General features: G+C 37.2%; 3 protein-coding genes across 3 annotated transcripts; 2 read left to right on the forward strand and 1 right to left on the reverse strand.

Annotated features, from left to right (window-relative positions):
• The first annotated feature begins 2,160 nt into the window (after positions 1–2,160).
• On the forward strand, positions 2,161–6,532 carry LOC137735168 (acid beta-fructofuranosidase 1, vacuolar-like). Its single transcript, XM_068474564.1, has 7 exons — positions 2,161–2,664; positions 2,955–2,963; positions 4,157–5,013; positions 5,107–5,268; positions 5,466–5,689; positions 5,790–5,877; positions 6,082–6,532. The coding sequence occupies exons 1-7, from the start codon at positions 2,268–2,270 to the stop codon at positions 6,280–6,282; spliced, it is 1,938 nt and encodes a 645-aa protein (XP_068330665.1). The 5' UTR covers positions 2,161–2,267; the 3' UTR covers positions 6,283–6,532.
• Positions 6,533–14,937: 8,405 nt separating this feature from the next.
• LOC137735741 (monocopper oxidase-like protein SKS1) lies at positions 14,938–18,706 on the forward strand. The gene is made up of 9 exons (XM_068475182.1): positions 14,938–15,107; positions 15,784–15,893; positions 15,971–16,241; positions 16,336–16,474; positions 16,881–17,247; positions 17,499–17,864; positions 17,950–18,028; positions 18,315–18,514; positions 18,604–18,706. Exons 1-9 carry the CDS (start codon positions 14,955–14,957, stop codon positions 18,704–18,706), a joined length of 1,788 nt encoding a protein of 595 aa, XP_068331283.1. The 5' UTR covers positions 14,938–14,954.
• Positions 18,707–22,459: 3,753 nt separating this feature from the next.
• Positions 22,460–23,794, reverse strand: LOC137733116 (NAC domain-containing protein 7-like). Its single transcript, XM_068472275.1, has 3 exons — positions 23,629–23,794; positions 23,241–23,512; positions 22,460–23,101 (listed from the first exon to the last, which is right to left on the reverse strand). The coding sequence occupies exons 1-3, from the start codon at positions 23,786–23,788 to the stop codon at positions 22,568–22,570; spliced, it is 966 nt and encodes a 321-aa protein (XP_068328376.1). The 5' UTR covers positions 23,789–23,794; the 3' UTR covers positions 22,460–22,567.
• Between the last annotated feature and the right edge of the window lie 3,787 nt (positions 23,795–27,581).

The raw sequence follows: 27,581 nt of genomic DNA on the forward strand, positions 1-27,581 counted from the left end.
GAAAAAAGTTAAAACAACTTATCAGAGTTTTTATCTTATTCAAGGAGTCGAGCTTAGTAGTGTAGGTTTGTAACTAAGCAAAATATTAAGGTGATTAGTAATAGTGAAGTCCGAGTCAGGTGGGTAAACATGTTTTGAAATTTGTTCACAAACCACTGTATAGGGTGTGAGGTTGTAGTAACCACACCCTATGCTCATGAACAAAGTTGAAAATTTTCTTTAGTGGGGGCGAACTTAACCTCTAGTTATGGTGAAAAAAATTCATCATAAGAAAATATCCTCTATACTTTCATTGCATTTTCTTTTTTTCTCAAACTTCATTAAGCCACAACCTGTAGGAATTGTTTTACAATAACGGGCTATCTAAGAATATAAACAAAAAGTAGTAAAATTATGATATATTCAAGCCACATATGTCGTTTTATTTATACTCACTAATATGATCAATATGTCATTTGCACCTTCTATAATACCGTATTTCTTTTTCCCTCACAAAACTCCACTGGGGTTGCTGCCCCCGTTAAACCATAGCCGTCTCCGTCCGTACATTTGCTGCTCGGGTTAGTAAGGCACGGCATTCTCTACCGGTGGGTGGCAAACCAACTATCTTATTGAAGATAAAAAAAATTAACTAATAAAAAGTTTGAAGGGAGATATGGAAGCCCAACTAATCAGTTTAATTTTCATATGCCCAGCTAATTTATCGAGTCCACATTATTTCATTGCATAACTTTTCAATCTATCGATATTAAAACAAAATTAATTCCTTTAATTCTTCCCTTTAGTAAACCCTAGACCATCTTTCCACACACTAGGACACGAATCCTCGTCCAAACACACTATGTACGGTGTACCAGATGGTCTCTATATAAAGAATTTTTTCAGTGTGCTGAAAATAAAGAGTTGAAATATAAATACTCGAATGAGGATCATTTCCGGATCCTCTTTGTGAGGATCTCGAGAATCCTCAAATCGTGTCCGTTCATCATACATCGTGCAATCAGTTTTTGTCAAGTCTTGTTCATGTTTAATTTTAAATAAAAGTATTTAAAATAATTTCTAACTAAATGATTTACGATAAACGAACATAATTTGAAGATTCTTAAAATTCTCGTAAAAATGATATAATCCTCATTCATAAATACTCCATCCATTAACAATAAGTGACGCAACACATCGATTTCTAAACTCGCTCTAGTTTAAATTATACAAATTTTTACAAACTTTATCGAGAGAATCTTTCATTGATTTGACACCACATTGATTCTTTTGTACCGTGAAGATTTGCCTTGTTTGCAAACCATTTCTAGGGTTTTGTTTGCTCGAAAATTTGGTGCTCCGACAAGTCTTCGTCGGATTCTGTTTGTGAGGATCTTAAGAATTTTCAAATTATATTTATTAATCGTACATTATAGAGTTAGAAATTATTGTAATTTTTTTATTTAAAATTGAATATAAACAGTACTTGATAAAAACTGACCGCATAATGTAAATGAACGGATATGATTGAAGGATCCCGAGAATTCTCACAAAGAAGATCTGACGAGGATCCTCACTCCTCGACAAAACAACACGTAAGTTTCTTGGATTTTTGTAAGGTAATTTTTTTTTTTTTAAACGTCAGTTTAATGAAAGAGGTCTCAAGTTTAAATTCACAGTTTTTTTTTTCTTACTCTTGAGTTTGTAATCCCTAAATTAATAAGTAAAATAAGGATTGGATGATTGGTTCATGAGCTTATATACAACTCAATATCGAGAGGTTTTTCATGTGCCAAGAATTCGACTAGTAAATCAAGTGTAGTAATACAATTGATTGAAAACTTGAAGAAAAAAAAAATTAACTAATTGTATTATTACAATTGGGATATCGGGCCACGTTCCTGGCACACTAATAAATTTCTCCTAAAATGTCCTTTAGCCATTGTTCATTTGGAGAAATTTTTTATTATAACCGGAATATGGACAATACACCATATGTTTTTATATAAATTGTGAGAAATTTTATTTTTCAAGTTATTAACTTTTTAACACATATATTCTATCATATCATTTCTTGTTCTGATCATACTGAAAAATCTCTTGTCCTCTTGTACACGCCTTATTTCTTTCTCTCTCCATCTAAATTGGACAACTACCAATCCACTCTTTAGGTCCCCAATCTCCATGCTCATTCCTCACAGTCTCTCCTCTATTCAAACCCCATTTAAATTATTTCTCTCACTCATCTCTCTCTCAATTTCTACTTGCAGAGAGAGACGCCAAACAACATGGACACCACCAACAACACTTCCTACGCTCCCTTGCCGGGAGAAGACCCCTCTCCCGCCGTCCCTTCGCCGACTCATCGGAGACCCTTTAAGGGTTTTGCCGTGATATTCTCCTCCGTCATATTTCTCCTGTCATTGGTCACATTAGTTATCAACCGAGGACCGGGGTCGCCGCCAAAAACAGTGCCAGAACAACCGGATCACCACCACCAATACCGGCCAGCTTCAACCAGTTCAGAGACGAGGTCGTTTTCAGTGCCTAGAGGAAAATTGGAAGGAGTATCGGCCAAATCGTACCCTCATTTTTCAGAGGAAGCTTCATATAATTGGACAAATGCCATGTTTTCTTGGCAAAGAACTGCATTCCATTTCCAGCCAGAAAAAAATTGGATAAATGGTAGGTGCAATTACAGCTTGAACTTTTATTTTTGTTAATCACAAGCTCTCTCTATTATTTTTATTTTTTATTTTTTTAAATTTATTTTCGAGTAACACCAATGGTTTAGTGAGATTTGTGTCCATGATTAACTTTCTTAATTGGACTTGATTCCAAATACGCTTTTGGACTTTCTTCTTTTGAATTTCACTGTTTAATTTTGTAATCCTAATTATGTTGGACTAATCAAATTTGTTTTAATGTGTAAATCTTGTTCTTTTGGTGGGGGATGCTGGTTTCTTGTACTTCAGATCCGAATGGTAAGTTCTTAAACCAAAACTCTTTCTGTACCTTCTTTTTGTTAGTATTTTTTTTATAAATATCAGAATTAACCATATTGTAATGTTCTTTTTGTTATGAAACTATATATGATCTTATGGAAATTGCATGGGATTATCTGATTTTATCTGTACTTGTCTATTAGTAGACATGTCCTGTAGAAACTGTAATTAGGTTAGTTGACTAGTCTAGTGTATCTATTTTTTATAGTAAAATTATTTTTTAGTGTGACGATAACATCATTAGGTAAACAACACAAGTGGTCATAACTTTTTTAGGGTACGTATCCACTTGTACTAGATGTTTGATGTTTCCAACCGTATTTCTGTCAAAAATAAATTTCGACCCGTCACGAATTGCGGACAAATCAATCGAGAGGTGGATTGTCTGCCTTTCTATTTCTATACTTTCTTCATATCTTCTATTTCTATACTTTTCTTTATGCTTTTCTGTGATATGTAATCATGGTTAAGCTACGTTAACATTTTATATTAATTTTTTATAGAAATAATAAAACAAAAAATAACAAAAATATAAAATGTAATGTTGACATAATTTAACCGTAATCATGCAAACAGAAGGACAAAAAAAAATGAAAATAATAAGGCAGACAGTCCACGTCCATCAATCAACGCGGACAATGGACGAGTACACAATTAGGGGCCCGCTCTTGCCTAGCTAATACCAAAACAAAACCCAGCCACGTGGCACACATATACCCACATGTAGTTCCTTCTAGATGTGATTTTTTGGTATTTTGTAGATGTGATTTATTCAGTAATTTAGCAACGTGCCCATCCGCCACCGTCATTTGATACCGTTCACGATAACGGTGGCAGACAAGATGCACCTGCCATTCAAACGTAATAAGATTTTTATTTTTTTATTTTTGTTCTATTTGAACGATCATGGTTAAGTAATGTTAATATTTTATATTAATTTTTTATAACGAGAGAAAGATAAAATAAAAAAATGTGAGAAGAGAATGAAAAAGGATGGAAAGAAAACGGAAGAGAATTCTAGTTGGATTCAAACTTTCGAACGACGAAGTTTAGTGTATGTGGTGGGGCCCTTGTGTTTCTCAAGTCAGATATCACATGGTGTCCGGGGTTGTTTTGTTGTAATTACAAAAATTATTAACAATTTAATTAGCTGAACTTCTACGTTTGTGTAGGGCCATTGTTTCACAAGGGATGGTATCACCTGTTCTACCAGTACAACCCGGACTCAGCTGTGTGGGGCAACATCACATGGGGTCATGCGGTATCAACGGACATGATTCACTGGCTCTACCTCCCGCTCGCCATGGTCCCCGATCGATGGTTCGATGCAAACGGGGTGTGGACCGGGTCCGCCACCCTCCTCCCTGACGGCCAAATCATAATGTTGTACACTGGCAGCACCAATGAATCCGTGCAAGTACAAAACCTCGCCTACCCCGCCAACCTATCGGATCCCCTCTTACTTGATTGGGTCAAGTACGAAGGTAATCCGATTTTGACTCCGCCATCCGGGATCGGATCCACTGATTTCCGTGACCCCACAACCGCGTGGATCGGTCCCGATGGCAAATGGCGAACTACCATTGGATCAAAATTCAACACAACTGGAATATCAATGGTGTACACCACCACCGATTTTATAAACTATGAGCTCCATGATGGGGTCTTGCATGAGGTCCCGGGTACGGGTATGTGGGAGTGCGTGGACTTTTACCCGGTTGCTATAAACGGGTCCAAGGGTTTGGACACGTCGGTAAATAACGGCGGAGTTAAGCACGTGCTGAAGGCTAGTTTGGATGACACAAAATTGGATCATTACGCAATTGGGACTTATTTTATAGAAAATGAGACATGGGTACCCGATGACCCGACTATCGACGTTGGTATCGGGCTAAGGTATGACTATGGAAGGTACTATGCATCAAAGACATTTTATGACCAAAAGAAGGACAGAAGGATCTTGTTGGGTTGGGTTAATGAAACTGATACTGAGACTGATGATTTGAAGAAACATTGGGCTTCCCTTCACGTACGTGATCATTTCTTCGACGTTTCTTAGAATGCCAATAACAGTTCTTTATATAATACATGCGTATTTAATTTTCACGAACACATTTTGCAGACCATTCCGAGGACGGTGTTGTTTGATAGCAAAACTGGAACCAATTTGCTTCAATGGCCGGTGGAGGAGATTGAAGACTTGAGATTAAACAGTACCGAATTTACTGATGTTTTGGTTGAAGCAGGAACAATTGTGCCACTTGATATTGGAACTGCTACACAGGTTTGTCAAGTATTTGAAGATTAGTCACTTAAGGCTCTTCGAGCAATGCTCGAGACTAACTGAGCACTGCTCGAAACCCCTTGAGTGATTAAAATTCTAGATGTCGAAAAAATGGGCTAAACGTCTTTAAGATGTTCATATTATATGTCTAATTTCTGCTACTCACTAACATTTTTCTTGCCTGAAACTGTGGACAGTTGGACATATCCGTCGACTTTAAAATCGAGTCATTGGACGCAGAGGAGAGTGTGAATGGGAGTTCAGGGTGTGGTGATGGTGCTGTAGATAGGAGCACGTTCGGACCCTTTGGCATTTTGGTCATTGCAGATGAATCTCTTTCCGAGTTAACCCCGGTTTATTTTCGAGTTACCAACTCGACCGATGGGGACGTCACGACTTACTTCTGCGCCGACGAATCGAGGTTAACTTTGATCTTAATGACTGTCAATTAGTGTTGACATGGTGTCTCTAACTTTCAGTCTGTTGTTATGTTACATCTTACATGGTGCTTGCTAATGCAGGTCCTCCAAGGCTCCTGAAGTCTTCAAACAAGTTTATGGAGGCAAAGTTCCTGTGTTGGATGGTGAAACTTATTCTGCCAGAGTGCTGGTGAGAATTTCTTTCCTTACCAAATTATATGATCTTATGCAGCGTAAAACTTCAAAGAACATCGCTTCGCTCCTCACCTCTAAGGAGTTATTCTTACTTTCATGTTAATTAAAAAACGTATTTGTGCATACGTGCCAAATTGTGAATGATAGAAGGAGCTTGAAAATGGTGATGATTCTAAATTGTTGAGAGTTGAATGTGTAGGTTGATCATTCGATCGTGGAAAGCTACGCGCAAGGGGGCAGGACGGTAATTTCATCGCGGGTTTACCCAACAGAAGCAATCTATGGAGCAGCAAGGCTGTTCTTGTTCAACAATGCAACAGGAGTGAATGTCAAGGCTACCCTCAAGATCTGGCGGCTCAACTCAGCCTTCATTCATCCTTTCCCATTAGACCAGATTTAATCAGGGACGTTAATTTAATTCTTGCAGCACGAGCAAAACTATCTCCTTCATCACCAGATGTCATTCATCACTTGGCTGCCAAGGAATCACAAATTTTGTGGCAAGCAAAATGTCGAAAATGTGCATCATTGGTGGTGTTATTGCTATTTTTTTCATTGGGTTGCCATTCAATTTGTAGCTAAAGGCATGCCCTTAAGCGATACATGTCGATTTAGATTCCAATAAGAATATATTAATAAAGTTATGCGTTCAATTACTCGACTTGAATACTGCGTATTTAAGAAAAGTAGAAATGCAAATTTCCATTACAATACGGTCTTCATAGTACTCGTGCTGCGTGATATTTTGGTCGAAGGTGATTCCAAAATTTTGATTCATTATGTTTAAGTCAAATGTATTACATTGAACTATTTGTAATTTCGTAAAGATATCAATTATGTGACTTGTTTCTTCCCTCAAATATAGTTTCATTTATGTTTTTCGTGAAGCTAATGTTGTTGTAGATGTCATTTGCCGTGTGTTCATTTTGTAGAGACAGAGATTCGCTTCGAATCTCAATGTCTATAGTCCAAAGACCTGTCAATCTGAACCACTCAGATTGATTTTAATGATTTCATTAACTTATTTTACTGGCCCACTTGCATGCAAACCAAGGAACCAGATTTTCTGGTTCTTAGATTCTAGACAGCAAGGTTCGGAGAGGATCTAAATTTGTTTTGTAGTTCGCATACGAATCACAAATTTCCTTTTACAATTGAATTTGACATTTTGGGCCCTAAAAGCCCAATTGATCCGATGCCTGTTAGTTCGGCTAGAAAAGGATTAAACTTTGAATAAAATTAAGAGCCTAGATCCAATTGACCCACTAGGTACTTTAATTGAATTCCACTTGGTATTCGACCGTTAGGTCTATTTTTTTCAAATAAATCTGATAAAAGTTTTCAAATTGTTAAGAACATGAGAAATTAAAAGTAGAAGACTGCTGGCTTGAGAGAAGGTGGCCTCTCTTGGAAAACATGGCCATTTTTTTTTTTTTTTCGGGTTTCTTTATTTTTTCAGGGGCTCAGAATGAAAAAAACTTTCTCAAAAAACGGGACTCTCTATGTACTCTCTGACACCTCACTGTTTAACTTCAATCCAGTGCTAATATTATAAAATATTTTGCCAAAACATGAGTTGAGAAAGTTAATAAAGAATTTCACTTTTAAGAGAATATGCTTAGCATTTCTCTATCAATATTTGACCCTTTCTTTTCAGTTCTGAATCTTTTTGGCAGCATCAATGCATCCAAAAACTCCCAACAAAAGAAAGAAAGATGGAATTAGCTAGTTTCTGCTTAACTTATGGATCATGGCTAATCCCTAATTAATTAATTAATTAATTAATTAATTATTTTTCTAGGGTTTTGAATGGAACCCAGCCCCATAAGTTTTACATTCTTGTTTTAGCAAGGGTTTTGTCACCGAGTTGAATTTCAGTGTCCATATGGAAGATGGAGGTTTAAGTACGAATGGGACTATTAAGCTAGCACAAATTTTGATCAAGCAACCGGCTTCATATGTCATGTGCTAAACGTTACGATTTTGTATTATATCTTAATAATGTAATACGTCCGTCTAATTGTTTTATTGACATATCTATACTATATATTAAAAATAGTTTTTGTGTTCCGGGTTTCTACTCATGAGTCACAGGTTCGAAATTCTCTTCAATTATTGTAACAAAACATTAATTATATATCCGAAGATAAGTATTCTACCACTAAAGCGTTAGTTATAAAGACGTCTTCCATTGACACTAATACTTCCCATTAATCATGATTAGACATTTGTTGGGCTTCCCTCTTCGGGAGCCTGCGTCCCGGTGTTTTTGTGCAATAAACCCCTCCGGCCGAAGACTAGTGGTAGGTGGTCCCGCAGAGCTTTCGGAGAAGGGTAGCCTAGTGTGTAAGCACAACAATGAACCGAGGCAATTTTCAAAGGGAGACAAATGGTGGCAAGCCACGATTATCCACCCCTTCTGAGAACCGTAAAGACTTACAGAAGCATTTCAACCTCCCCTGACATGATTAAGAATTTAAGACTATAAACGTGGACCAATAAATAAAAAGTGGAAAGACAACCACCTCACATTCACCAATTCCCACAATTAGCAAATGCAATTACAGCTAGGTTTATATATGCTTGTATCGCTTTCTCACCAAGAACGAACCACACTATCGACTTAATTACAATTTACATCACTAATTGGGCATATTCTCCTCAATCATTATTATCTCTATACAACTCATTTGTCCAACTAAAACTTTTCACTTACCACGATCACTTTTTACAAAGGAATGTTACACTTATCACATTTTTCTTACCATATTTGTATCACATTTCTAATAAATAAAGGGTCTACCAACACATGTGGATTTCATTTCTAATAGAAATGCGGTACAAATGTAGTATGAAAAATGTGAGCTCAAATCTTTTGCACCCATATTGTGCGTGGTCTCTCTTTGATCTTTATCATTGATTGACATGTGTTAATAAACTTAAATCTCTTTAATGTTGTTGTCATAAACTTAATACGTGTCAATAAGCCACACAAAATATATTCAAAAGATTTGATTTCGAAAATGTGGTAAGAGTAGCATTTTTGCTTTTCACAACAAATTAGTCATAACTAGATATCAAACTTATTACAAATATATATTAGTTTTTTCATCAATATGACTCGAACTTGAATTTTTCTTCAACTAAATCCATACAAATACTACTAAACGAAATGCTAGTTGGTCATGATTAGTAATACGTAAAGCTATTCTTGTTCGGTTGGCTACAATTCATTCAAATAATGAGGAATTTTGAACAGTCGTTGATTATACTTATACGAGTCTATCACACTCATCACATAATAAAATCATAAATATATACAACTGATGATACGATAAAATTCACTTTAAACAGCTAAGAAGTCATCAAATGTAGTCAATAGTGTGAGATGGAATTTTAAAAAATGCCATATATATAGCACAAGGATCTGTACATGTGGTCGCTTTTGCAGAGGTTGATTTGGGAATGTTTGCGCGAGGCGCCGAAACTCGTGCATTTGGCCTTAGTGGGCCAGTTGTACGGGAACATACTATTCGCACCGGCAGCACCCGGTAAATCAGACACATATTCCGAATTGATTTTTTTTTTTGAAAGATTAAAATTATTATCATTTTTTTTTTGAAAGATTACAATTATTTTCTTTTTAGGGAAACTAAAAATAATATTCGAATATTCAAAATAATATAAGAACATTCCCATCATCTCGTTAAATTGTATGTTAAAGATATTCATATTTTTTTTTTATAAAAATTTAGGGTTGAAGTATGCAAAGAAGTTGCATAATTAGTTGCTGTAAATCAATTTGATCATTCTATTATGATGCTGTTAATTATTATGTTAGTGTGTTGACAAGACACACATGAGGAATCAAATTGATTTTGCATTAACTAATTTAAGAGACGACATTGATTGATTTTGAAATTGAAGAACCAAAATGAGAAGTTTAGTTAATTTCAAAAACCATTTGTAATAAAAACCATTGTTTCTTAATGATTTATTTTTAGTATCAAATTGTTGTCATAAATCCATAATTAATTTTTGGTATGTAAAAAAGACTATCATTTTTTTATCAATGGTGAGTATAATGAAAAGATTGGTGGTGACTAAATAAGGCAGTAAGATTATTTCCCCTGTTATTCTCATCTCATATTCTTTTCCCTCTCATTCTCATCTCCTTCCCACCCACCCCTCCTCTCATAGTTTCTTTTTCTCTTTCTCTTTTTATAAAAAATCAATACAAGATGTTGGCATGACTTAATAATAACCGTTTAATTATGAAGGGAGAGAAGGGGAGAAGGATTAGGAGGGGAGAGAATCCTTCTCTTAAATAAGGGGCTTGTATTTAATTTAGATTTTAAAGGTGTTATAAACTCAGGAAGTTTATTAGAGCTTCGTAGATTCTATGTGAATTTTAATTCAAATAACTGAAAATATAACTTTAGCCCTTGAAACTCAAGTTTCTTTACATAAAACCTGACATAGTTTTTTTTTTTCCTTGAATAAAACCCATGACTAGGCTCCACATAAGCAAATTAATTAATTTTGTTTGCCATTACACATTTTGTGACATCCCACGTCGCCCAGGGGAGTGATCCTTAAATGCATATTCCCATCCTTACCTAGCACGAGGCCTTTTGGGAGCTCACTGGCTTCGGGTTCCGTAGGAACTCCGAAGTTAAGCGAGAAGGGGGCTAGAGCAATCCCATGATGGGTGACCCACTGGGAAGTTGCTCGTGAGTTCCCAAAAACAAAACCGTGAGGGAATGGTAAGCCCAAAGCGGACAATATCGTGCTACGGTGGTGGAGCGGGCCCGGGAAGTGATCCGCCCCGGGTCGGGATGTGACAAATTGGTATCAGAGCCAATCCCTGGCCGGAAATGTGCCGACGAGGACGTCGGGCCCCTAAGGGGGGTGGATTGTGACATCCCACGTCGCCCAGGGGAGTGATCCTTAAATGCATATTCCCATCCTTACCTAGCACGAGGCCTTTTGGGAGCTCACTGGCTTCGGGTTCCGTAGGAACTCCGAAGTTAAGCGAGAAGGGGGCTAGAGCAATCCCATGATGGGTGACCCACTGGGAAGTTGCTCGTGAGTTCCCAAAAACAAAACCGTGAGGGAATGGTAAGCCCAAAGCGGACAATATCGTGCTACGGTGGTGGAGCGGGCCCGGGAAGTGATCCGCCCCGGGTCGGGATGTGACACATTTTGCATTTTTCATATGCCTAAAATACCCCTAATTACAGTTTTAATGTATACATTTAATTCTATGCAGATTTGAAGGGAGGGATTAATGAAAAAAAAAGCACTAATGTTATACTTTCCTTACGATTTAGTAATTGTTTTTCAAATTTTCATATAATTAGACTTTTTAATTTAATTGTGTCATTTTCTTACCAAATGAAAATCTGAAAAGGGCACTATAATATGTCTTTTACATACAAAATATAGGTAAGTTATTTGGACATATGTATTAGTACTAAAATTTTCCTAGTATATGTAATAATACATGCAAAATAATTTACCTATAAAATAAAAATGTTATTTGATTTAAAATAAATTTATGTATACTTTACAAAATAATATGGGTAAATTTGACACACCCCGACCAAGATCAGGGCATGCTGGCTGTCACGTGGAAGTGACGTAACCATATGCACAGTGCGGAAGCTAATAAATAATAATAAAAGTACGAATAAATAAAAACCAGCTATACACAAAGTAATAACATACATGTGCAAGCGTAAGTGTGAGAAACAAAGTTCAGAGCACAGAAGACCTAGTGCAGTCCAGGAGAAACAACACTAAATAAACACACCCAAAGGTGGTCCTACACCAGTGATAATCTGTCAGATAAGCTGGGAAAATGCTCTGGGGAGCCACCAAAAGCGCTAGCCAAACTAGAACCTGGAGGGGCGCAAAACAGAAAGCATGAGTGGGCAAAAACAAAGCTTTTCGAAAATCATTTCATAAACAAAGTTCTAACCCCTCGCCGTAAAACCTGTATACTTCCCAAAAAAATAGAGTATACATACATATATATATATATATATATATAAGTCATGATCAGAAATATGCCATGCCAAAAGCCTCAAAATAAAATGCCAGTACTCAGGTAATGCTAAACAATGCCATGTAATATGTTAGCCGGAGGCACCTAATGTGACCTGTACGGCTGAATCTAGATCTCAAATCTCCAACTCACTAACTATACCTGCACACGAGTCGGAACCACCTAAAGTGGTCTGTACGACAGGACTGAGTGTGTAACAAGTACGCTCAAGTGCTACGATCACGTGAAGACTGGGCGAATAATCGCGAGTCACCTTCGAGTCGGAACTACCTAAAGTGGTCTGTACAATAGGATTGTGCACCTAACTTGGATCCAAGATGAGCGTGTGGTGCAGGAAGTGAACATCACGTGAAGGACTGTGCCCAACTCTGGGCGGGAGCACTAACACCGGAGGTGCAGGTTATGAGCTCTCTATGCATTTCAAATCACTACTGAACATAAATATAAACCATAACTTACCTGACACTTACCTGTGCGTTTGCAACACCAAACATATGTATATATATACAACTAATAATGCATAATCAAATAGCAAACATAATGCGTGGCATATAAACTTATAAACGTTTCATTTCACTTTCTGGGAAAAACATAAGTATATAGGTATATACGGAAAACCAAAAGCCCACTCACTGGTAAGTCGAAGGGTCGTAACCCCCTTGCCTCGAGTGACCGCACTCGTCCTCGGGATAGGTCTCACCTATATGCGAAACAACTATAAAAACGTTAATTTTAAAGCACATAACCAACCATACGAAATAACTTCTCATACAATGCTCAAATGGGGTGTATGAATACACCAACGTGATCTACTCAACCTCAGGAACATCCCCATATTTTTAAAATAATTTTTCGACGCCGCATGCGCCCCCACGCGCAGGCACGTGCCTGGCACACTGACGGCGTTAGGAATATTCCATTAACTCTGACGGATTCCCTTAACGCCGTTAGGAATATTCCGTCGTCTTCTTCGTCCAAACTCCGGCGCCGTCGCTAGCGGCGAAAAACCAGAAAAAATTCAAAACTTCGTATCTCACTCGTTTTTCAACCAAATTTCACAAAATTGGTACCAAAATGAAGCTTACAACAAGAGAAACAAATCCATACCACTTTCAAGCACTAAAACCCACGGAATCTCACCGGGAAAACACCACCAACTTCGGCCAAACCTGCAACTCACGATCCCGACGTCCAAAACCTTCAAACGAACCCGAGCCTCCTAAGGACCTCACCAAGCTTCCTACAAGCTTGAAATTCCAAAAAACACAAGAATTAACGTGTGCATGAACAGTGACCAAATCGGGGGATCCCAAGTTCGACGTGAAAACGAAGGTATCCTTACCTGAAATGAGTATGGTTGAACTCCTAAGGACCTCACGAGCACAACTGTGTAACTTGTTTCCTTGATCTGTGAAGGTTTCAAGGGTTTGTGGTGTTGTCCGTACAAAAAGATAGGAAAGGGAGAGAGAGAGAGAGGCTCGGGACAGGGCAGAGAGAGAGAGGGGAAATGAGTGTGGTGTGTGTGTGGTCCAAAATCAACCAAACAAAACCCAAAAATGACCACACAACGAAACAAACATACTAGGGGCAAAACCGTCATTTCACCCTTACGGTACAAAAAGTTCGGGACGGGCTGTCACAAAATTATTGCACACATACATATTAGTAATAAAATGTACCCAATATACATAATAATGCTTGCAAATAATTCACCTACAAATAAAGGAAATTTGATTAAAAATAATAATATATCTACTACTTTTTGTTTATGAATTTCAAATTTCCTTTTTTTTTTTTTTTCAAACATAATGACTTACAATATAATTTACCTTATTGTTTAATCTTATAAAAGAATAATGTATCTACTGTTTTATTTTAATGGAGATAATTTTTCTTAGTTTATCACTTATGAAATAATTTAGGCAATGTTTAACTTTACCAAAATAATGTAACTACTATTTTAATTTACCTAGAAAATAAATGTTATTTGATTCAAAATTAATTTACCTATATTTTACATGTAAGTATAGATAAATTATTTTTAACATGCAATATAATAACAAATAAAAAATGTCTAATGTATGTAATAAAATAATTTGCCTACAACATAAAAGAATATTAATTGGTTCTTTTTTTGTATGTGTGTGTATACATATATCTGTGTTACCAATATTTGTGATACAAGAAAGGTAAAATTTCCATATGGGGTTAATTGCTACACATAATTAGGGTGAGTAATCATATATATTGACATATTTATTGACATATTTAGGGTTTGTGGCATACGCTGTAAATATTTTGTAATAATTGATTACATATTTGTCTACATGGTAGTCTATTTGAAATTTGGGTTTTATTTGAATGTGTAATACTATGTGGGTACTTGTTTAGAAAATAGGAGTTTCAAGGGCCTTTCTCTAAATAACCCTTCAAATAATTAGAAATCTTAGGGAGGGAGGGTTGCTTTTCTAAAGCCTAAAAGACACTATAAAATCGCTCCGAATCAATCATCTTTTAAAATACTTTAAAATTAAGAAGAAATACACCCAGATCTCTATGAAATTTTATAAAAAATTAAATTAAATTTTTTTACTGAATATGCATAGACTTCTATATATTCACTCAGATTCGTATTAATCTTTTAAAATCTTTTAAATTCCTATTAAATACAACTCCCTAAATTTGAATAGATTTGAGAAAAACAATAAAATTAGAAATCCAACCGGTTGAGGCGGTCACCTGTCACCCTCCTTAATATGCGCGTAAAGCCAAAAATTTCGAGAAACGGAAGTGGTTGTAGCATTCCACAGTGCGTGACGAAGAACAAAACTTCCTCTCCTCTCTTCGTCTTCACACTCTCAAAACCTCCATTTCTGCTCTCTCTCTCTCTCTCTCTACTTTCTCTCTCCTCCTTGATCATGTAAAAGAAGTCACCAAATCCCAGAAGAAAATCGACTTTGATTTCATCGCTTTTGCATACAAACTTACAGTTGCAAACTCTCATGGCGGCCCTGTCTGTGTTCTCTCTGTTCGCTTTGTTTTCACTGACCCACATTGCTCTTCTCTCGACTCTCTGTTTCGCCGCAGACCCCTTCGTCTTCTACGACTTCCGCGTCTCTTACATCACCGCCTCTCCGCTCGGCGTTCCTCAACGGGTACGATCTTTTCATTTGGTTTTTACTCTGTTTTTTTTTACGGCTGAATGATTGATGAAATGCCTTTTTAATTTAAATTTTGGCCATGGTTCTATTGAAAATATTATTTTATACATTTTTCTTCATGGGTTTGTGTATTTTTGTGATTTATCGAGTAAATCTGCGGTATTTGCTGTATGTGGGTTTATATCGGTGACGAGGGTTTTAGTGACAGTGAGGTTGATTAAGAAGAATATTTATAGATCATTTTGATGCCGGTTTACGGGGTTTCAGCCATACTTGCTTGATTTTGCAGTGCATTCATGGATTATTTCTGGTCCTGATAACGGGGGTTTTAGTGGCAGTGAGGTGGATTGGCGGTTTAAGAAGAGTACCTATAGATCATTCGATATAGGTTTTCGGGTTTTCAGCTATATTTGCTGGATTTTGCAGTACATATTTATTATTCATGGGTTATTTGTGTCCTGATACTGAAATTTTATTGTTCTAAAACTCTTGTGCCCAAGGGTTTTACCACCCCTTACGCGTATATTTTTCGTTTATGTTTGGATGATTAGTGTAGATTTTAGGCCATGTGTTGTATATTACAACTTACATTGTTTGGAGTTTGAGCAATTTTTGAAGTATATCAGAATTTGACTTGCAATACCTGTTTTAATTGGAATTTTGATTGCAGGTTATAGCAGTTAATGGGCAGTTTCCAGGTCCTGCTATCAATGCTACTACAAACAACAATGTTGTTGTTAATGTACATAATGAATTGGACGAGAATCTCCTAATTACTTGGTGAGGCTTTTGTTCAAATTTCATTGTATTTCATGAATGGGACGTTTTTGAGATGTTTGTGGTGAATTCTTTGACAGGTCTGGGATTCAAATGCGGCGGAATTCATGGCAGGATGGTGTTCTTGGCACAAATTGTCCAATCCCTCCTTCGTGGAATTGGACTTTTCAGTTTCAAGTTAAGGACCAGATCGGGAGCTTCTTCTACTTTCCATCTCTTAATTTGCAGAGAGCATCTGGAGGTTTTGGCTCCTTTCATATTAATAAAAGGCAGACAATTGAAATTCCTTTTAATCAGCCTGCTGGTGATATCTTCATTACTATCGGTGACTGGTATACACAAAACCATACGGTCAGTATTTCTTGTTGTGTAAGTATTTTCATGTGAACAATGTAGTTTAAAGTACATGACTAACCTCCTCCTTATTCCTTTCCTCTGATTTTAGGCACTGAGAACTGCTCTTGATGCTGGAAAAGATCTCGGGATGCCGGATGGAGTTCTTATCAATGGGAAGGGGCCTTATCAATACAACAATACCCTAGTACCTGATGGAATTCAGTATGAAACCATTAATGTTGATCCAGGTATATATTTTAAAGGCTTTTGCAATCATTTCCATCCTACCTCTCGACACCCTCCTTTTTCATATTCACTTTGTTTTCACAGGTTATCTTGTTCTCTGACCATGAATATATAAGCTTTGTAATTGGTCCTTATAAGTTTTGCTTCGTTTTGTTTCAAATCATTATTGTTTGTTTATCAACATTTGTTGATAATTACATTCTACTATCATGCTTCTATGCACTACCTGTCTATCTTTGAAAAATTGAAGTGTTTTTTCCCTTATAAAGATCACCAATGTCGATATAGGATTTCCTAGTTTTCAGAATGGGAGACATGAAATGGTGAAACATGCGGTGCGATATTATTACTTCTGTGATATATTTTGTATTCTCTTGGATAAATGTTTCAAATTATTGTGTTCTGCAGGAAAGACATATAGAATACGTGTGCACAACGTTGGTATTTCAACAAGTTTGAACTTTAGAATTCAGAATCACAATCTGCTTTTAGCTGAAACAGAGGGATGTTATACAATGCAACAAAACTATACGAAGATTGATATTCATGTTGGACAGTCATATTCATTTCTTGTTACCATGGATCAGAATGCCAGTAGTGATTACTACATCGTTGCAAGTGCGAGGTTTGTAAATGAATCACTTTGGCAAAGGGTTACGGGCATTGCTGTCTTACACTATTCCAACTCTAAAGGACCAGCAAGTGGCCCTCTCCCTGACCCTCCCAATGACTTTTATTACAAGAAGTGGTCGATGAACCAGGCATTGAGTATCAGGTTTGTTTTTGAAGATTTAGATTCCTTGAAGATGTTGAATGTTAAAAGTTTGCTTATAAGGATCAGTTCTCTTGTCTTTAATCAAACTTTCAGTTCTCGACTTCAAATTACAGAACTATTTAGATCACTGCAATAACAGATGATTCAGTTAGATGCTTCACATTACACCTTAACCGTTCAGTTTTAGGTAAAGTCTCAGAGTAGTTGGTTACTAGTTCATTTGTCTGAAGTCTTTGGCTTTTAATTGCTAGGCAAAATGGATCTGCAAGTGGGGCTCGCCCTAATCCTCAGGGATCATTTCACTACGGTCAAATTAATATCACTGATTCATACGTGATAAAGACTGTTCCACCACAGACAATTGGTGGGAAACTGCGTGCTACGCTAAATGGAATCTCGTTTGGCAACCTTACTACACCAATCAGGCTTGCTGATCAGAATAAAGTTGGAGGAGCCTATAAGCTTGATTTCCCCAATAAGCCACTTAATAGAACCCCACGAACAGACATATCTGTCATCAATGCTACATATAAGGGTTTTATTGAAATCATTTTCCAGAACAATGACACCACAGTGCAGAGTTTCCATTTGGATGGATATTTCTTTTTTGTGGTTGGGTAAGTTCTGTTTTCATTTGCATCGTTTCATATCTGCTTCTTTTAAAACGGTCGGTGTTTAGAGAAAGTAATTTGATGTGTGCAGGATGGATTATGGAGATTGGACTGAAAACAGCAGAAATGGATATAATAGGTGGGACGCGGTTACTCGATGCACTGCACAGGTTTGTATTTTTATCAGATTATCTGCTTTTCTTATTACCTTCTGCTTTTCAGCAGGCTATGCCCGGTCTTAAAAATTCTAGAGAAGGAACTAAATGTAAACTCTAGAAAGAAGAAGCATGATGGTCCGTGTGGCAAATATTTTGGTTATACATTCGAGTCAAATGCAAATGTTTAGATGTTTGCGAGGTTCGCTTTAGCGTGTGATTTCTGAAATGAAGGCTTCCAGTCTGTTCATATGCTTGTTTTCTGTCTTGCATTAAGTGTTTCTGTTTTGTGATTGTGTAGGTTTTCCCTGGGGCATGGACAGCGGTGTTTGTCTCGCTTGACAATCCCGGAGCGTGGAATCTTAGAACTCAAAACCTTGATAGATGGTATCTTGGCCAAGAGACATATCTGAGAATCGTCAATCCAGAGGAGAAAGGTGAAACAGAGTTCGGTGTGCCCGATAATGTTCTGTATTGCGGTGCTCTAGCCAGCAGACAGAAGTATGCTTAACAATTCTCATTCTCTCTATCTCCCTCTCTTCCTCTAGATGATAACTTTCATTCTAATATTCGTTCTTTGGCATCTTCAGGGAACAGAAGCACTCTTCTGCAACATCAATTCCCGGGGGAAATCGGAGGCTGTTCATCTCTCTGCTAGCCGCGTTCTTCGCTTTGGTCTGTACTTTTAGATGATGAGCTCATTAATGGCGACAGTTGATGCCGAGCAGTGGCGGCTTTTTCGTGCTGAATTGTTGGAGGGTCGAAATACATGTCATGGGTGGTACATTTTGGGTTTTGGGTGGTTTTAGTGACAGACATTTGCTGGTTTCGTAGTTTTCTGCGGCGATACTTCCCATACCATAGCGTTGTAATAGTTCCTTTCGGATCCAACATTCTTTTGTGCGTCTCTTTTGAAATTATTATGTCGACTCATGATGTTTAACGCCAACATTCTCAATCAATATTATACCATTTGACTTCGTTTTACCCAAGTTTCCCATGTGTTTTTCTTATGATGAATTGTTTATCCTATGAGTTTGCCCTTTAACAATGTGGGCCTTGACCGGCACCTAAGTTCCATGAAGATGTTGGAACGTCTAATTGTGCATGTGTTTTTGTAATCATGATATATCTTCGTCGTCTTATGATTTGTCGGTAAGTTATTGTCTCACCAACTAGCTAATCAAAGCACGAACCCCTCCTCGGGCAGGTTCCTTCTTTTGCTTCTTAGCCTACGGTGCTGTTGTTCTCCTGCTTGAACTGGGATTCCAAACCAGCTTCTACTCGATAGATTGGGGGATTCAACTGAGTTCTAATGGGGGTGATCCACTCTTCTATTGGTTTAGTGCAGTCACTTTGTAATCGTATAAAAAGAAATCTTATACCATGTCAAAATTTTGATTAGAAAAGTGCTTTTTAAAAAAGTACTTGAAGTGCTTCTTAGATTCATTTTAATCCATTAGATCAACTAAATTAGTTTATTACATTCGTTCGATCCTAGCAACGGCTTCATGTGGTAAGGGTGGGGACCGGATTCAGAAAGGGGTTAAATTTATAGGGTTAATTGAAGAACATGATAGGAGTCACATGGATAAGTATGATGTGGATTAATTGTTTGTGGGCGTGCTTCTGCACATTACTTATGAGTACACTGGAGCTATCATCCTAACTTCTTTCGCAAGCAAGAATTTGATAAATGTATAAGACCCTAATTGCATATAGACAAAATTGGAGCAACAACCTCTTAATTTAGCCCCACTTGGAGCTTTGGTCCCTGAACTAGAAATCTGTGATTATTGGGCGTTGAACTTGTTATAATGTGGAGTAATGGTTCTATCGGTTGACTCCATTATATTCTTGTTCCAAAGGAGTTTAAAGGGGCTTTAATGGATAGAAGTTCTAACGGAGTTATCAAAAAAAGACCATTGCTCCATGTTATAACAAGTTAGACGACTAATCCTCACGGATTTCTAGTTTAAGGACCAAAACTCTAATTGAGTTAAAATTCAGAGACCATTGCTCCAATTATCTCTTCTTGCATGTATTACCACCTTCTATAATCTCGTTCTATTCATGTAATGGGTATGGGTAACACTCTCTTCTGCACGGATTACTTCTTGTTTTAACTAACGATAAGTTATTCACTTACAATTGGTGGTTAACTTACCCAAGTAAGTCAAAATAGGCCACAATGTAGTATCTAACTCACTACAAATTTATATCATCATATCCTCGCATCTATATGAGTCGATCATGAAATCTGAATGTCGTTAAACCAACTGGCTATATGCTCACTTCACTTTACTTTTCCATCCTAGTATTCCTCATTGACTAAATTAATTTCTCCTCTCTCTCTCTCTCTCTCTCTCTCTCTCATGCCTAATGAGTATGTCGCAGTCGCATCAAAACTTTCATTGCTTGAAGGGGACTTTCAAGCCATGGCTTGGCAACAAGTAAATAATTAAATGGTCTATCCAAATAAATAGGTAGCTTGCATACCATTGCTACAAACTAACACAGGGGTATCTAATAAAGCTCTCCAATCCCTACTATATATATAGAACTGATCTATATTTAGCAACTGGGTGTAATTTATGCTTTGGTGCAAATTGCCTCCGGCTTATCTTTGTCACACATCCACGATCCCCCATATGTAGGTTAGTAGTTCATGTTCTTTTCTATGTTTTTTTTTGTTTTTTGTTTTGAAGAAGTTCCAAGTTCCAATTTCCAAGTTTTAAGTATTAAGCTCAGCTTCTTCTACTGTCAATATATCAAGGAAAGCTTGGCAGTCTTTGGGTCTTCGGATCCATAGTCATCTGGGGCGGTTGCATGTTTCATTTTCATATAGGAATTAGTGTTTTTCATTTCAAATGCTCATGCTAGTAGCTAGCTTAGAACTTGAGCATTTAATTATCGATATTAAAACTATTTAGACAAAAAAACTGACACACTTGTTGACACATTGTCTAATAAAGGAGGGCGCTACTATTGTACATGAGTCTCACTAGTATTAGAGGGTGTGTCTGCAAGTGTGTTATAAGTTCGTGTGTCCAACTAGCATCACCCTTTAATTATGGTGAGAATAATGAGGAAAATGAAACTTCGCTATTGTATAAGAGACTATGACATGTGGCGATGTGTATAATTTGCGTGTTATATCTAAGCACACTCTGCCAGCACTTAAAACCTACCCTCTTGTGGTGCCGACTATATGGATATATATATATATATATATATATATATATGTGGTCTGGCTGATTGATTCAATTACATATACTTGCCTTCTACGATTTAAAAAGAATGAAATGTACTATAACTGCATTTGCCAAGCTTAACAGCAAAGCAAATATTCATCATTCACGTAACATATAACTTTATTCCGGCCCTCATATCAGATATCATGATATATATAAGTAATCGGTGCACTCGATCTTTTTCCACTAATGTTTTGTTGCTAAATTTGTCAGCACAGTAAAAAAAGAAGAAACAACCATTCTAGTGAGGCAGAAACATACTTTTTTTATTATTTTTACTTTTTAGTAAAAATAATCATTGAGATTGATATAACTCCTCACTTTGGTCCTTAAGATTGAAAATCAATCAAAGTAGTCCCTGAGTTTATCCACTGTCAATGACTCAATCATTTTAGTCTTCCTGTGAGAAATCTTCATTAAATTGAGAGTATTTTTGTCCAATCAACCCCTCTACTTACCTTTCTATTTAAGGTATGTTTTCCACGGAAGGAACAAAATGATTGATGGTAGACAAACTCAAGGACCACACCTATCGATTTTCAATGTCAGAGACCAAAGTGAGGAGTTATGCCAATCTCATGAACCATTTTACCTAAAAACCTTTTTTTCCTACAGAAATTATTGAAAATAATTTGTTATTTTTTTTATACGAGCAATAGAGGAATTCAAACTGAGGGTCTCAGATGAAATGGTGAATATTCTTAACCGAGTTACATACTACTGGACTATTGAAAAGAATTAATAATAACGACACATAACTCTGGTATATATAGTAACATTAATTTCATACGATTGACATACAAAGTGACATTTCTACAATCAATCGACCACTTGGTCGAGTTCATTAACAGCGTACATGGCTGTTAGCTATAGGTAGCACATGATAAAGCCCCATGACATGCCAATTAACAATGCTTCATCAACTTCACTTCTTCCAGCAAACTCAGCTCCACAGTCCGCTTGCTTACTAGATGTAGGAATTTCAAACTGATGACTAATTTGATGGAGTTAACTTACTACTTAAACAAACAGATGTTTAGAGTTTAATTAAGTTACAATGTTGATGCAGTAGTTTTATTATGTACAGGGAAATGTTGAGATCAATATCCTCTCGATTTTCCCTTATGTACTTAAATCCTATGATCAGTATATATATATACTACTAAATGATTAATATCATATGGTGTCACTTCCTCAATTGACAACTGGTGGTTGTCAATTTGCTGGTCCAAATGTTTGAGTATTAATCCATATTTGTCTGATACATGATATAGACATCTTATTAATAGGGCATGTAATATCATGAGTAGCTATTTCCTTTTGAAGCATCATCCTGGCTGAGCTGTGAAGCTACAAACTTGTCCAGCGCTCGCCAATCAGTCAGCTGATCTACTGCTCGCTGATGATCGTCATTACTACTGTTACCATAGACTACACCTTGAAAGTTTTGGTCTTGATCCGATGACTGAAAAGTGCAAGTGTGGTTAATGTCGATACTATATGCATGAGGTGCCATGGAGTTGGAGCTGCTTACAGCTGTGGCTGATGATGATTGAACTAGTTTCGGGCTTCCAAGAAGAGGGAGCTGGAAGAAGTGCTCATGGGGAACCTGGAAGGGCAAGTGATCAAGCTCTTTCTTGCATGGATAATTAGGAAGGTGGTGGTATGGCACCATGTTCATGTTCATAGAGCTAGAATTGTGCCCTGGTGAGTCCAATTCTGGCATGAAGGAGACTTGGTCATCGTACCAACATGGTGACTCATTTTCACTCATCTTAATTCTCATGCTTGCAATTTTCTTCTTGAACACCCTACATACAACCCATCCTTCTTCCTGCTTCAATTGCACAAGAATAGAGTATGAACACTGACCATTCAAAGTGTGCTCTCTTGTAAAAGTAATACAATACATGATCAGTGAAGATGGTACAAATATGACGGCATGTACAAATATGAGCAATTTAAATTCTTGCCTGTGGAGTTCCGTTTTCATCAGTTTCAAGGCGGTATTCATGCATAATCCAATCGGACTTTTGACCATTTGGGGCTCGACCCTTATAAAACACTAAGGTTTTCCGCATGCCAATTAAGTCATGCTTTGAATAAATGGCCTTGTCTCTTCCCGTGGCCTTCCAAAACCCTGCAGCGGTGGCTCTATTTGTTCGAGTTCCAGTAGGATACTTCTTATCTTTATGGCTAAAAAAGTACCATTCGTTTTGTTCTTCTGTCCCTATTCTGCATAGTTCTGTACTTCCAAGTTTATGTAACCGAGATATTAGTAGTTGTCCATATGAAATGCATTCTTGATTAGATAAACTGAAGTGACACCAATATTTTGATTGTGATAATGTTTATATATACCTTGAAGATCCCATGGCTCAATTTTATAGAGGTCGACATCTTTAATAACATCAAGGTCAATCCTTCTTGAAGTAACCTTCTTCCTGAGGTAGTAATCAACAAGTTCTTCATCCGTCGGATGGAACCGAAAACCAGGGGGAACGTGTGAAAAAGTTTCCATATTGTCCAGCTTTTGGTCTTCGGTCCTGAAAATTATTTGTCATACTGATCATATAGGCATGCATGCAAGTAAAGTTTCATCCTGAAACAATATTCAATCAAGTGTAAATTGTGCCAAACACAACCCTAAAGAATCACCTCAATGGAATTTAACTTCCGTTATTAAGTGTACTTTAGCCCTAATCAAATACGTGTGCATCCAAATTGTGATATCTTGCTTCAAAGTTCAATGTCAAACTCAATCAAAGTATTCACATTACTAAAATCTGTACTTCATTTCACCCAGAGGTCTTTAATTAACCATAAAAGTTTTAGCATGAAGGAGTCCCTGGCTATTTTCTGCTAATTATCCAGAAGCCTACAAATCTAAGAATTGCATATACAGATTGTAAATTTTTTAAAACCGATGTTAGCCTGTATAGGAATTAAGTTCATCTTGTCCTGTCAGTACACGATACATTTGCAACATTTTCTTTGTAAGGAATCAGTGGCGACTTGTTTTGTCTGATTTTTAACAAAAAAATAAGCTCGATCGGATGAGTGACAACTGGGATCGTTTGATGCTTCTGAAACTTAATTATTGAACTACTGCCTAATTAACTAAAAGTTCATTTGACCTAATGTGGGAAAATATCAATTGTGAAGGTGATAATGAAAAGTGGCAATGCAATCATGAATGTTCAAAAATTGGATGAACGAACTCGTGAAAAAAAAGGGTTCTTTTTGGGGAGTTCATTGTCAATGCTATATAATTCACGCGAAATATATTCTGATGGAGAAAATGATGCTTCAGATCATCCTGGCAATAAAGCATGTGGAGAAATCCTTTTCCTGTATGATGATTATATATACTTCTGATAATAGATCTTGGTGCAGGCAAGAAACATGAAAGAAGTCAAAATAACATCATTCCACATAGGTTCTACTTTACTAAAATTGTTGATGGAGTCAGAAGGTCGATGAGAAACTAGATCATGTAAAAAAGGAAAGCCAGATTTTTGCTTTTTTGGGATTGGTTGATGAAGAACATGCTTCTACCCTAGCTGCAAACACTCTAACTTCAAGATCCATATAATATTGATAAGCTAATACGCAAATTAAGAATTCAACTCAAGAATACTTGAACAAAGAAGTAGAATTTCATGAAGAGGGAGAGGGAGAGGGAGAGAGAGAGAACTTACAGGACAGCAACAAAAGTCTCTAGCTTTGCAGTCCGCAGATCTGATCGGTTGTGTGTTAATCTTCCTCACAGCTTCAAACTATTATAGGAGCTCATAGATATCAGGTAAGAAACAAGGACAGCCAAGCAGAACATGTCAGTGATTTATAAGATTTATATCAGTACTGCCCTCGGGAATTGCACACGAACTTGTTTTCTGGTCCCCAAAAACTGTAGTGTGTCGACTTGTCGGGATTATTTGGATCCCGAGAAAATAAGAAAGACAGGCCAAGAAAATGGAAGAGTTGAGGAATGGAAGAAGAGAGACCAAGTAGGGTTAAATAATAACAAAACCCCTTAAAACAAAGATATAGCTTCTGGTTAATGTCTTAGGCTTTCATTGTCATGTCTCTCACTGTCGAGAAAAGCTAGATTGCGGGGAAAGATTAGGCCGGGAAAAAAGGGTGGCGCAAAACTGGCTGATCAAACAGGAAGCAAAGCTCTTTCGCTACTGCCACCTCTACCCGCCACTGATAGTGATAGAGACCGAAACCCTAATCAACCCCATATATGTATATATCTATATATATACACAATATTGTTTGTCTTTATGAGCTAGCTAGGTCACTATGCCAGTGACAAAGATTGTCACAGATAGAGAGAGAGAGAGAGAGAGAGAGAGAGAGATATGAGGAATTTGAGATCAAGAACAAGAAAGATATATGAGAGCTAGGGATATAATGATGACGTATTGCAACAGCCACCAGCCAAAAAGTCACAAACAAATGTGGCATGGTGGCCCTAGCATCTACTCTAGCCTATTCTCAGTCCCTACCATTTACTTACACCCCTCGATCATCCTTCTTTTTTCAACTCTCAACTCCAATAAATTTACGATCATGATCATGGTGTTGTGCTGCGTCCATGTGAGTCGTGACCCATGGTTTCTTGCAAGTTTCTATACATTTTTCTCGGGGTTACGACACATGGAATTGGATAACTAGTAATTGGCTCTAGGGTTTTACTGATCTTTCTTATTATTAGGTTTGTTTTCAGTTGTGTTAATTATAACTTCCATAATTAAAAGTAGAAATTAAATAGGGCTAAATTTTGCAACAATCATGGACGATTAATTCAAAGTGTTGTTGAAGAAATTATTAATTCTCCAACATACATTGTACTTAATTATGGTGTTGTTCATCACATATAAATTACAATAACGGATTTGGGTGCGTGATTAATTATTTCTAGAACATGGTTAGCATACGTTTGATGATGTAATGCGTGTTTAGCCTATTTAACATGTATTTTTTAGATTCGAAAAATTCTACATTGTACTGGTGCATTAAATGGCTAGATTTACATTTGTGAATTTTTTTAACCTAACTCTAGCTAATTGTTCAAACATTAGTGTCTCTTATGCACTGGTATATTGCAGACAAACCTCAAATTAAAAAATGAAACTTAAAGTTGATGAAACCGATGGTGAAATTAGCACTCCCATACCAAATACTCACAGACTTCCCCTTACAAACCCTAGTCCTATAATAACATATTCTACTGAGATCAGCAGACTTGCTCGTGACCTATACGCTTCCATTGTCATCATTATACGCGGTCTTAAAATATCTACCTATGGTCCTATACGTTCTTCATCAGCTGAGTCGACCGTAACGAAGCTCGAGCCCCGTTCTAACAGCGTCCTCTCCTTCCCTGTTCCATCGAAAAAGGAAGGCCTGCATCGGTGGCAACTTTCTACTTAACTAACGTTGTTCTATATTCTTTCGCATTGACGGTGTTGTTAGTTTGGGTTTCTGCACGAGTGGTTTTCCAGAAGAGAAGTGGGACCCAGTAACCGACGTCTAACATCCGGAACGAGACATTCCTCCAAATGGCTTCTTTAGCCGGCGGAGTTGAGCGGAGCTGAGCTGAGCGGAGTCGAAGGGGACCGAGAGTGTTGAGGAAGGTTTTGGAGGAATTGGGATGAGTAAAGTAAAGGGAGGCAAGTGTGGTGGGATGTGGGGCCCAATGGGGAGGGGAATGATGACCTGGACGGCTTAGCAATCCGGCGTGGGCTAGCCACTATCATTGAGCTCGCAAGTTGAGGCAGGGACGACGGAGGGGAGAGGTGTCTTTTGCTGAGTTGTGTCTTTGGGTCCCTGCTCGCGTGGTCCACTTGGTAGGCCCTCCCGTCCACAGGCCTTACTGGGTCCTACTGTTGGGTTTATAGAATGAGCACACTTCTCTTCCCTCTCAGACTCAGCAGTCAGCGACCTGCTCCCCTCGCAATGCAACCCAGAAGCATGGAAAAATATCAACCACGTGCGTGCGTGCATTGGCAGTTAGGGTTTGTGTAAGCCACGACAAACTTCCTTAGAATAGTTATTTCAAACCAATTACGTACTTATTTAATTATTTGCATGAGAATTTATTGTGAGGTTATTCTAGATCAATTGCACATTGTTTTATATATATAACAATGTATAATCAGTTCAGTGTATTACCGCAATAAAATCTGGTTGTTTGAAAATTCTCGTGTGTAGTTCGTTCAAGATATTATTATGCAAAAAAAAAAAAAAAACAAATCAAACGATATAAATTTATATGAAAAAAAAAAAATCAAATGATAAATTTA

The sequence above is a fragment of the Pyrus communis genome, chromosome 5 (genome assembly GCF_963583255.1).
Source record: "Pyrus communis chromosome 5, drPyrComm1.1, whole genome shotgun sequence".
Classification (NCBI taxonomy): domain Eukaryota; kingdom Viridiplantae; phylum Streptophyta; class Magnoliopsida; order Rosales; family Rosaceae; genus Pyrus; species Pyrus communis.